The sequence below is a fragment of the Vicia villosa genome, unplaced genomic scaffold (genome assembly GCF_029867415.1).
Source record: "Vicia villosa cultivar HV-30 ecotype Madison, WI unplaced genomic scaffold, Vvil1.0 ctg.000032F_1_1_3, whole genome shotgun sequence".
Taxonomy (NCBI): domain Eukaryota; kingdom Viridiplantae; phylum Streptophyta; class Magnoliopsida; order Fabales; family Fabaceae; genus Vicia; species Vicia villosa.
In genome coordinates, this window is record NW_026704967.1 from 363,621 (window position 1) to 376,507 (window position 12,887).

The following is a 12,887-nucleotide window of genomic DNA, read 5'->3' on the forward strand; positions in this document are numbered from 1 at the left end:
CCTTCAAACACGACCCTTAAAGGATATTTACTCGTACTCAGAGTGGCTAGAATATGGGACTCAACTATAACATAACTTTATTTACTAAAACAGGTTGGTAAGTGCCAAAATTATTTGTTTCACATAAGATCTTATTAACTTAAATCACAAGAAATCACATGAAAACCCCCTTAATCCGTCATTAAAAGGAGATAAAACATATGTATGGAAATTTTAACTAAGTTATTCATGAGTATAGTGAAAATATCCAAGGAAAATATAGAATATAATAAGTTCAGTAGCAGAGAACTTGCTAGAAGAAGCACAAACTTGTCCAGAAAATACATGAAAGAAACATGGCATCCTTTTTTATACATTCTCACCATGCGAAGATATTGGATTACTGGGAGATAATAGGCGGTTCTAGATAACTTCTAGGTCAAGTTACTTCATGGATAAGTAAGGTAGCTCGTGTGGATCTATGTGCTTGCAGGTATGGAGCTAAGGATCCTAATATCGTTGACTATCCTGATGTTTTGATAATGACATAGTTAATGCATGTTGAAGTCGGTGGTGGTATCTTTACAACTCTTTAATGATGGTGATTAACTTGAAGATATCTTAAGTCTCATAAAGTAGAAGGTTCAAAGTTTTAGAGAAGTTCTTGTATGATCGGTATATCTGGCAAAGGAACTTGAAAGGTTTAGAGTAATGACAGGGAGAAAGTTTGAAAGCTCGTCTACTCGTGTCTTTATGAGTGGCCGAAGTCTTATGAAAGTAGGAGAGTAACCCCTAATATACAGTGACAACTTTCTCACACACACACACACACACACACTCTCTCTCTCTCTCTCTCTCTCTCTCTCCCTCTCTCTCACACTCATAAAATAATTTTAAGGCTTCTGTTTATTTAATAAAATCACCTAAACATATTTTTAGGCCTAGCTAATTGATTAAGGGAATATATGATTAATTGGAAGAAATTTTTAAACTGAATAATTGATTATACCTAACAATCTAATTGATTATTTTCATTAAGCTAAGTTTAAAATCCTCTGGGACAATCTCTTAATAATTAGCAACTGATAAATATCAAAACCTTCCATTTGTGGCTTGAACAATAGATTATTGTGGGTTAATAATCAATTAGACTAATCGATTATTCCTATTAATTCGGCTCTTAGATTGTTTTCTTTTTTAGCCCTATTTTATCATATATAAAGGAGGCTTCTCCTTATTTGAAATCACACCATAATTTTGAGTTTTCTTATTTCTTAGTATTTTATTACAATCCTCTTCTCTCTTTTGTATATTCTCTCCATCAAAGTTGCCTTAATGCCTTTTGGATGAAAACTACTTGTGAGGAAAGTATTATGCTGGTGTCATGTTATTGTCTATTTCAAGAGTGTGATTTTCTTTATGGTTCGTGTTTGGTTGTTGAGATAAACCAATGAAAATCTCTTTTATCTTCTAGAACTTATTCGGTAAAAGTTATATTTGATTATTTAGATTAGCCAGTAAAATCTTTACTTGGTTCGTGAGTTTAGCCCTTGAAAAAAGCTCTTGTTTGATTGGGGAATAAGGTAGTGTAAAATTTCTAGATTCTCTTGTAAAAAAAGGTTTGTGGGAATAATTTGTAAAAGCTTAAGATTATCATTAAGACTTCCAAGAAGATCTCTTAGGGACAATAGTAAACCAACGTTCGTCCGCACCTATATAAATCTCGGTGTCATCTATCTAACCCTATATCTTTGTCATTTAATTTATTATTTCAAATTATTTATGATGTTTTTATATATGTTTTCTTAATAATAAAACTCATTATTATTTTAAATAAGAAAACTTTTAAGTTAACGGCAAATTATGAATACTACAATTCACCCCTCTCCTGTGCTTGAAGTCACTTGTCCAACAAATGACATCGGAGTCTTTGTTAAATACTAATCATCCAAGGAGGAAATGACTTCAAGCTATTCACTCAACAAACCCCCATCATTTAATAGAGAAGGATATAATTTGTGGAAAGAGAAGATGAAGTTCTTCACCGAAGGGATGAATCGTGGTATTTGGAAAGCTATGAAGAAATGTCTATTTATTCCTACACACAAAGTTTATGGTGTTCTAGTGAATAAACCTAAAAAGGATTGGATCAAAGATGATAAAGAAAATTTACAATGTTGTATAAAGGTAAAAACTGTCAACACTACCGCTCTCGATCTTGATGAGTTTTTGAGAATTTCTCATTGCAAGATTGCAAAAAAAAAAAGTGGGACATCCTCTAAATTATCCATGAAGTAACTATAGAGGTAAAGAGGAAAAGGTTGGGCACATTAACTCACGAGTATGAAATTTTAAGAATGAAATTTGAAAAGAACGTAAATCAAGTGCAAACATGGTTTACCCACATCGCGAGTCATATGAGAACTAAAAAAATACATTTTCAAATGAAAAATTAGTTCTAAAATTCTTAGATGTTTAAATTGTAGTTGGCAATCTAAAGTCAATGTGATTTGTGAATCTAGAGTTTTAGAAACCTTGGTCACACACACTTATTTGGAAAACTATAGGAACATGAGAGAGAGCTAAAAAGGCTTGCCATGGACGAGGAGAGAGAGAGAGAGAGAGAGAGAGAGAGAGAGAGAGAGAGAGAGAGAGAGAGAGAGAGAGAGAGAAGAAGAGCAAAATTCTAGCTCTTAAAGTCGAAGATTCTAATTTCGATGGTGACATATAACTCATGGTGACATATCACTAAATGTTGGAAGAAATAGAAAGCCTTAGGCTATGTTTGGATTGGTGGTATGAGATGAAATGGAATGGAATGGTATGGTAATTAATGAGATTCCATTGTTTGGATTTACAAATAATGGATGGAATGGAATGGAACATGATGGAATCCATTCCATCCCATTCCATCTAATTCCCCTTTTTTATTCCATCCAATTTGGGGTGTATGGGATGGAATGAGAAATTTTAAATAAAATAACCAAACAATGGAGTGAAATATTTATTTCGTTCCGCTCCGCTCCACTCCGCTCTGTTATGTTTCATTCTGCTCCGCTCCGTTATGTTCCATCAATCCAAACATACAAAATGATCTAGTCCAAAACTCTCTCCCTTCTAAAAAAAAGGGATGAACTTGCCAAGTGTGATAAATGTGATACTTTGAAAACTAAAATTTGTGATATTCAAAAAATACTTGGCAAGTTTACTAAAGGAGTAGACAATTTGAATCTTTTGTTAGAAAATTAAAGAGTTTCATATAATAAAGTTTGTCTTGGCTATGAACCAAAGAACAATAGTAAGAACTTAAATAATATTTATAATGCGAAATATGCATCTTCGTGCAAAACCTTAAAATGTAATTACTATTATAAAAATATTTCTATGTTATGTTTCATTAAAAAAGTCATGAGAGCAATCAAGGACATCATCCTTCGTACTATTTTAGAAATTATTGTGAGCGCAAAATGAAAAATATATCTGCCTCGTCACATCCTTGAGTTTCTAATAAAAAAATCCAGTGGTGACATGAGTAGGCATAATGTAAAATCTCTTGATTCGCTTGTAATGAAGGTTCGTGGACATAGCATATAAAAGATCAAATTATTATTAAAACTCTTAAGAAGACCTATTGGATACAAGAGTATGTCAAAGTTCAACCGAACCTGTATAAATCTAAGTGTCATATCTCTAACCATATATTTTACTTTTTGACATTTATTTTATTATTTCAAATTATTTATGTTGTTTTTTCTCTATATTTTTAATAATAACATTCATTGTTGTATTAAGTAATAAATTTTTTAAATTAAGCACGAATTTTGAATACCACAATCACCCTCTCCTATCTCTTGTACTTGAAGTCACTTGTCCAACAGCACACTTGTCGAGTTGACAAACTCGCTAGATGAAACTGGACAATTTCAAGATCACTTAGCTGAGTAACTTTAGAATGAAGAAATGATTTTCTCGTTGGGCAAAAATAGAGGTTTGCTTGGCGAAATAAGGTAGCCACAACCCACTTGGATGAGCTAGACATAACTTATGGATAAAAAAGCAAGCTTGTTGGACGAAAAAGGCCTACTCACACCTCTATATATAGAGGTCACAACCTTTCACAATTCATGAATTCCATAATTTAAGATTTATATATCATAAATTAGAGAAAATTGAGAAAGAAATTTCAAGAAAAATATTAAAGATTGAAGATAGAGGCTCTATCCGGTTAGAGAAATTTCCTTTGATGTTATTTCATCTCTCTTTCTTTATGATCATCATTGTAAAGTTTCTATTGTGAGAATTGGATCGAACTCTATTAAGGTTGAAGGGTAGCTTTTGGTTCGAAGGAGAATATGCATGAGGATGAAGCTTGTTCGCATGCTGTTGTCGAAGACCTAGATACTGTAGTCGAAGTGTGTTCTAGTATGTGGGTGTTGAAATGCTAGGGTTGTTAGTATTTTGAATTGGGTCTGTTTGTAATGTCCAATTGTTTATGTTACCTTATAATGGGTATTTGTGAAAAGCCCATTAATTTAGTATGTTAGGTTTATTATAAATAGCATACTAGTCTCTCATCATTGCATATGACAAATCTTAATTTAGGATGAGAGGGTTATTTGTTATTCTTGTAACACTTCTAATCTTGATTCAAAGAGAAAGTAAAGAATATCAGTTATAACCAAATCATTGTTGTTCTCCTTGCTTCTCATTGTGTTCCCTATTATACTTTGTTCTTGGCATCGTTTTTACAACATCTATGAATAAAAGTAGCGAAATTTTCTTTTGTTGGAATTAAGTGTAATTGTCCAAATACTCATGTATTCATCTTGATCATGGCGTTATAAATATTCTAGTCATTCATTAATATTGTTGATTATATTGGTTCTTAATACTTGTTATACCTTAACTATTTATAACTTGTTATAATAGTTTTGCATTGATTACTAAAAAATAATTTTCATAACTAGAACAAATATTTTCATCGGTTAAATACTAAAACTCTAGAGTCGGATTTAGGTTTAACATTCATACATATTATTGAAACTTAACATTGTCGTATTGATTAACCGACTAAGAGACCTCTGGTAATTAGCTATACGATTGATTTCACATCTTTATTTAGACATAAACAACATATGCAAATCAATATGTAATAATATTATCTGATGACTAAGAATATATATATTTTTAGTCATCAGATAATATTATTACATATATATCTAGAGAATACATGAGGATAGATCGATAGGATAATGAACTCTAACCCTAACTTTATTTTTATTTATCGTTAATTAAATTTAATTCTATAAAAAAAAATTCCAACTACTTTTAAAATTATAAAGAGATATGATATACAAAAATACTTATTTTTATTGTACCGACGCAATTCTTGTGTTTACATGTCTCCTAAAATTGATTTATAGGGATGTTGAAATATTGTCTGATACTCTCTCCATCCCAAATTATATGGCGCTTTGAAGAAAAAATTTGTTCCAAATTATAAGTCACTTTATAATTCTAATGTCACATTAATACAATTTTTCCCAATATATTCTCAATTATTTATTACTATTCTTTTTCATACTCTTTTAATTTGGGTTTCCAATATAATTATTGAAGGACATTTTTGTAAAGTTATGTATCATTTCACTTTTCATAAAATAATAATTACATTTTTTATTTCGTGTGAAAAACACAAAAATGTTTTATAATTTTGGACGGATGTAGTAGTACTTGGTTCAAGAGATTGTACAAAATTGGTTAGCTGATGGGTAATGAATTACTGCATTTGATTACATTCAATAGGGGAGAGGATCTTTCTAGTTTTCTCTTCTCAATTTTACCTCCAATGAAATCTAAGGCACTTGTTGAAGAGAGATGAAGAGATAAAAATATTAAAATAAAAAAAATTAACAACAGATAAAGTTTTAATGGTGCAGGCACTATTTTCTCTCTCTCTCTCTCTGGTATAAATATACACATGAGACAATCCCTTCCCATTCAATAATTTTACAAAGTATCACATCCTTCCAAGTTGTCCAAGGAGACTTCCAAAGACCAGCTCTTCATGAGATCATGAAGAAGGCACATTCTAGAGGAGTGATATTGGAAGGGACACATTGCAGGCATAAAATCCCTTAATTCTTTAAACCAAATTCCTTAATGTAGAGGAGTATTTTGCAAGTAACATGTACAAGTGGTATAGTTGTATGGATATGAAAAAGTATATTTTGCAAAACAATAATGTATAATAAGGGTCCATACATTTCACATCATATGCACCCTCCTACTTGTACGGCATAAAATAATATTATTATATATACTAGTAGTTAGCAATTGGGGTTGAAAATGATGATTATATATCGAATGAGTTTGTCTTACTCCATTTGCATGTGATGCCGCTCTTCCCGCTACCATATCCAGCTCATCCTCCATCATTACCATTTCCATTTCCCAACTTCTAACTAACTGCTTCTCAAACAACAACATATGGTCCCTCTCCTTCTCCATTTCTTCCTTTGCTTCTAACCATCCAATTCATCAGTTTCTTGAAGTAAGTGTGTTACTTTTCTCTCTTTATATCAAACTCTATCAATTCCTTTGTTTCTTAGCTTTATGCATTAGTATTATAACTAGTGTTCAAAGACTTGGTCAGCAAATTATTATTGGCTGGTGTTAAACATTAGCTGTTTATTTTGACTTTACTGTATATAGTCTTGGTGAAATGTATACTGTATATACAATTGTACATTCAAACAAGCCTCATACACAAGTTGCTTTTTTTATTTTGACTATACAACTTTTGTTTAATTATCTAATCCTATGTTAATGTTACCTACCTCTTCAGTTTTGTTAATTTCATGTGAAAGTGACTGATACCTTGAGAAGAAAGAATAGAGAGAGAGGTTATTACTTTACATCAAGTGTTGTTATTCTCTCTTCAAGTCAAAATATGGACAAGAAGCTATCTCTCTTGTTCATGTTTTCAGTAGTGTTTGTTAGTGTTGGAGCTGAACCAGTGGAAGATAAACAAGCTTTACTTGATTTTCTTCATAAGATGAGTCATTCTCCACATGTCAATTGGGATGAGAATTCTTCTGTATGCCAAACATGGAGAGGAGTTACCTGCAACGCCGACCAAACTCGAGTTATCGCGATTCGGTTACCTGGAGCTGGATTAAGAGGTCCAATTCCGCCGAACACGCTCAGTCGCCTCGCGGCGATTGAGACAGTGAGTCTTAGATCAAATGGTATCACTGGTTTTTTTCCTGGTGGATTCTCTGAGCTGAAGAACTTGACTAGTCTTTATCTTCAGTCTAACAAATTTTCTGGGCCATTGCCATTGGATTTTTCTGTTTGGAATAATCTTACTGTTGTCAATTTGTCCAACAATTTTTTCAATGGTAGCATCCCTTTTTCAGTTGCAAATCTGACTCATCTCAGTTCATTAGTCCTTGCAAACAACTCTCTTTCTGGCGAGATTCCTGATATCGGTATTCATAGCCTTCGAGAGCTAAATTTAGCAAACAATGACCTTAGTGGTGTTGTGCCAAAATCACTTCTTAGATTTCCAAGTTGGGCTTTTTCTGGTAACAATCTTACATCGGTTAATAATAGTTCGCATCCTCCGGCTTTGCCTATGCATCCACCTTATACTCTTCCACATAAGAAAACCAAAGGACTAAGTGAAACTGCGTTATTGGGAATCATCATCGGTGTTTGTGCACTTGGATTCGCGGTGATTGCAGTTGTTATGATTCTGTGCTGCTACGACTTTGCTGCTGCAGGTGTAAAAGAATCTGTGAAATCGAAGAAAAAAGAAGTCTCAACGAAAGCAGAAACTTCTGCGAGCCGAGATAAAAACAAGATAGTATTTTTCGAGGATTGCAATCTCGCGTTTGATCTAGAGGATCTTTTGAGAGCTTCTGCTGAGATTCTCGGAAAGGGAACTTTTGGTACAACATATAAAGCTGCTTTAGAGGATGCAAGCACTGTGGTGGTGAAGAGGTTGAAAGAGGTTACTGTTGGGAAAAAGGAGTTTGAACAACACATGGAAGTTGTAGGGAAGCTTAAGCATGAAAATGTGGATGCAATAAGAGCTTATTACTATTCAAAGGATGAGAAGCTAGTTGTATTTGATTATTATCAACAAGGAAGTGTTTCTTCCATTTTACATGGTATGTTGTTGAATCTTTTCTTTTATATTATCTTGATTTACTTGATCAATTTTCCGAGTTTTGAAAGTGGCTAATGTAATCTAAATCATGAAGGTAACCGAGCGGAAGGACGAGCTTCTCTAGACTGGGATAGCCGTTTAAGAATCGCGATTGGAACCGCGAGAGGAATTGCTCACATCCATGTTCAACAAGGAGGGAAACTAGTTCATGGAAACATAAAAGCTTCAAACATCTTCGTCAATTCACAAGGATACGGTTGTGTATCTGACATAGGTTTAGCAACATTGATGAGTTCAATACCTTCACCAGGGACAAGAGCATCAGGATACCGTGCGCCAGAAGTAACAGACACGCGTAAAGCAACGCATTCGTCTGATGTATACAGTTTTGGTGTCCTGCTACTCGAGCTTCTAACTGGAAAATCGCCGATATATTCAGCAGAAGGCGAACAAATTGTTCACTTGGTTAGATGGGTGAATTCGGTTGTGAGAGAGGAATGGACTGCTGAAGTTTTCGACGTGGAGCTTTTGAGGTATTCGAATATAGAAGAAGAAATGGTGGAGATGCTACAGATAGGGATGGCTTGTGCTGCAAGAATGCCAGATCAGAGACCAAAAATGCCTGAAGTGGTGAGAATGATGGAAGGGATTCGTCCAGAAAATCGACCATCGTCTACCGAATCTAGATCAGAAGTTTCAACTCCAACTGTTTATGCAACTTAAATACATTCTAATTTTTACTTATGTTTCATGGTGTGAGATTCTTTTGTTTTGGCCAGTAGCTTTTAAGGTGTAATCAGTGGTTTCATTTCAATTAGTATTAACTTGTGGAGTTCTGTAGTTGTTAAGCAAGTAAATTAAATTAAATTGGTGCTAGGTAATTAAGCTTTTAGATTTAGCTGATTGTGAATCAAATTGGGTCCCTTTGCCTGTTACTATTTGATTGTGTTGTGGGATTCTTTAGTTTGGGATCTACAATGTATATGGAACCCAAGTTCTGATAAAATTTTCAAATAAAGTGTTTTCTAAGTCTTTTACAACTTCTAATTATTTGACTATCTTCTATCTGATTTGATACGATTTTAAACCACTTAAATTATTATTATTTTTTTTTTTATCTTTTCTATTGTAGATGCTAACACAACATTCTTTTTGTTAGGTCATGAGAGAGTCTGGGAATAATCATATTGAAGTCTGAAAAATCACATAAAATAAATTGGACACCACATTTTAACCAAAAATCTTAAGTCGTTAAATTTATGAGTCATCTTACTTATAAAGTGTTCAACATATACTTTTCCATCTAATATAGAATTCACACTCACACTTAATATACCAACACTCTCTAATATTTATCATTTCTAATTTTATCTCGTCTAATCTAACTATTCATCCAACACAAAATTTTCATTTGTGCTACATGCATCACTAGTCTTACAACTTTATATACCAACGCGTACCAAATAGTTCCTTAGAGTTTCTAATGAGACGCAATTGCGGATTACGGATCCTATAATTTTTCCTCTTACGGGGTAAATTCTCACACACACACACACATATATATATATATATATATATATATATATATATATATATATATATATATATATATATATATATATATATCATCTTTATCTTCTTATTGTATGTATATGAATTACGGATGCGTACCATTTTTTTTGTGTAAAGAAAAAAGATGATAGACTAGTTGATATTTCTATCCGTTAATGAAAAAGCCCAATGCAAAAAAAATGCACGTTGGGTCTTTAAAACAATTCAAATAATTTTGATAATAATAGTTTGATCTGTTTTACCGAGAAGGTCTACGGTTCGAGTCCGTATAGCCCTAATATTACTAGCGATGCTACTCAGATTTATATTTATTATCTCATATCTGTCATTACAAATATATTAGTACTAATACTATATGTACAATATTAGTACTATATTGAATACTAAATACTCCATATTAGTAATACTACTAGTATAAATATACTTTCAATACTTTTTGTAATAGAAAGAATCAATCAAGTAATTTCTATTGGAATAGATTCATAGTGGATAGAATAATATTAGTATACTCAGATAAGAATCTCCATTTTATTAGAAATAATGTAAACTTCATAAAATACAAAGCATTTCTATTTAGATTAGATTAATGAATCTAATAATTTGAAAATTTCAATTCAAATTGACTAAGAATTAATATGAATCCAGTATATTTTCCCCATTCATAGGAGTACATTTATGTTTTTGCTTTATAAATATGATATTTTTTGGACATTTCTAATAATATCGATCTTGATTCCTATTTTGGCATTTCTAATTTCTGGAATTTTAGCTCCAATTAGGAAAGGGCCAGAAAAACTTTCTAATTATGAATCTGGAATAGAACCGATGGGATCTTTAGGCTATGTTTGGGAGTTTGGAGGAGAGGGGAGGAAAAGGCTTCGAAAACGAATTTTTTAAAAAATATAGAAAAATATTTGACATTTTTTAAAAAAATGATTTTGTTTAGAATGATAAAAGAGTCATTATCACTATAAAATTTATAATTTTCAAAATAGTATAACAACCTAAAAGATATTTGGAAAATTTATATAAGCCCTCCAAAATCCTTCAAAACCGTCATTCAATACAATTTTTGAGTTCCCCATTTTATGGGATTTTTGATGTTATGAATAAAATCAAATCTTCCAAAACCCTCATATTCAATTTTTTTTATTCTTTTTACCCAATCATCCTATTTTTCAAAACCTTCAACTCCCTTCCCCTCCAAACTCTCAAACATAGCCTTAGAATTTCTAATGAGACGCAACAAGTTAAAGACTTTTTATAGTAACATTTATCATATTTAACTTGAAAAAATCGGAAGAAAGAAGTTTGTGATTCACATCAATTTATTCCTTATCAATAATTAATTTTGTCTCAATAAGAATTTTAAAAATTGATTCTACCATTAATTAAAAAAAATATTAAAAAAAATTGATTACATTAATCTAATAAATGATATTATATATTAAAATATAAGTTAAACCCTATTTTGCCCCCTGTCATTTGGGGCGAATCTGAAAAACAATCCTGTAAAAAAAAAAACAGATTCCGTCTCTGCCATTTTACCCCTATTTTTTTAATTAGTATATTATGACGTGGAATGCTATATATTGACGTGGAATTAAATTTTTTTATTTTAAATTCTTTTTAATTCCACATAGTAACCTTTTATTTTATATTTATTTTAATTTTATTATTATTATTATTATTATAACATTGTTAACATTCAAAATATATATTTAATAATTCTTAAAAAATTGTCACAAATAAGGTTTGAACCCAAGACCTCACATACCATTCTACAACATCCTGACCAAGTGAGCTATCTAAGTTTCTTGTTTTCTACTACATCAATATCTATATCATACATAGACGAAATTCAACCATATATTAAACGAAAAGTATTTTTTCAACCATAAGTATTATTCAACCCAAATTTATTATTCAACCATATATTAAAGTGAAATATTATTTCTATAAATAAATATAATTTTCAAATATATTATATATAAACGTTATTAAACAAACAATTTTAATATTTACTATTTAAATACTAAAAATAATAAAATAATAATAAGTTGAAAATAATTGAAATATAATTTCAGTTTATTAATTGAACGTAAATATAATAAACTGAAATATTTAAATATAATGCTTTTTTATGTTTAATATATTAATTATTTTTAATTGAAATATTAAAAACAATTAAAATTTTAAGAGATAATAAATGTTATTTGAAAAACAATTAAAAGGTTAATATTTATATTTTAATTATATTAAACTGGAAATAAATATATTTTATGTATTAAAAAGTTAATTAAAAAGTTAATTATATTAAACTGGAAATAAATATATTTTAATATTTTAATATTTATTCACCACTTTGTCTTTTTTATGTTTTTTATATTTAATTTATATATTTTACTTTCTTAATATTTCATTTTATTTGAACGTAAATAAAACTAATATTAAATAAATTAAACAAAAAATAAATTTATTTTAATATTTATTAATAATAAACTGAAAATATAAATGTATCTTATTAATGATTGAAAGTATATATTAAATATATCTAATTAATATATCAATTTTATATTTATTTATATTTTTACGTTAAACAATATAACATATAATTACAGGTGGAGATATTATTCATATATAGCTTGTATAATGTTACTAAAATTTTATTGTAAGCTTTGAAAATATTTTTATATGATAAATATTATTTAACTTTTTTTAATGTTTTTTATTAAAAAATGGAAAATCTTTTTATATGATAAATATTATTTAAATTAATTTTATTTGAAGTTTTTTATTAAAAAATCGCAAACTGTTCCTGATTGGATAAAATTGTACTTAATACATACTTACACCTTTTGCTATCTATTTGATAGCTTTGTATCATATAAAATTACAAGGAGGAATTAACTTGCCACCTCCTTTTTTAGATGTGTCATTCTTCAATTTTTTAATCAAATTTTATCCTTGATAAAAAAATGTAAAAACAAAAAATTTCCAAAGCAAATTTTCGGTATGCATCACAAAATTTCCGATACTAAATGCCGAAAATTCGGTTAATTTGGAATTTTCGATACACCATACTGGAAATTTAGTTTATTTGAAATTTTCGGTATATTAGAATTTTTAAATTTCCGATATGTTTCAATTTTTTGTTTTT

At 30.2% G+C, this 12,887-nt stretch overlaps 1 protein-coding gene across 1 annotated transcript; it reads left to right on the forward strand.

Annotated features, from left to right (window-relative positions):
• The first annotated feature begins 6,345 nt into the window (after positions 1-6,345).
• On the forward strand, positions 6,346-9,210 carry LOC131622572 (probable inactive receptor kinase At4g23740). The gene is made up of 3 exons (XM_058893611.1): positions 6,346-6,532; positions 6,827-8,156; positions 8,250-9,210. Exons 2-3 carry the CDS (start codon positions 6,932-6,934, stop codon positions 8,876-8,878), a joined length of 1,854 nt encoding a protein of 617 aa, XP_058749594.1. The 5' UTR covers positions 6,346-6,532; positions 6,827-6,931; the 3' UTR covers positions 8,879-9,210.
• The last annotated feature ends 3,677 nt before the right edge of the window (positions 9,211-12,887 follow it).

Coding starts and splice junctions, on each gene's coding strand:
- LOC131622572 (XM_058893611.1), top strand. CDS start 6,932: ATGGACAAGAAGCTATCTCTCTTGTTCATGTTTTCAGTAGTGTTTGTT. Junction 8,157..8,249: donor TGTTTCTTCCATTTTACATG/GTATGTTGTTGA, acceptor TAAATCATGAAG/GTAACCGAGCGGAAGGACGA.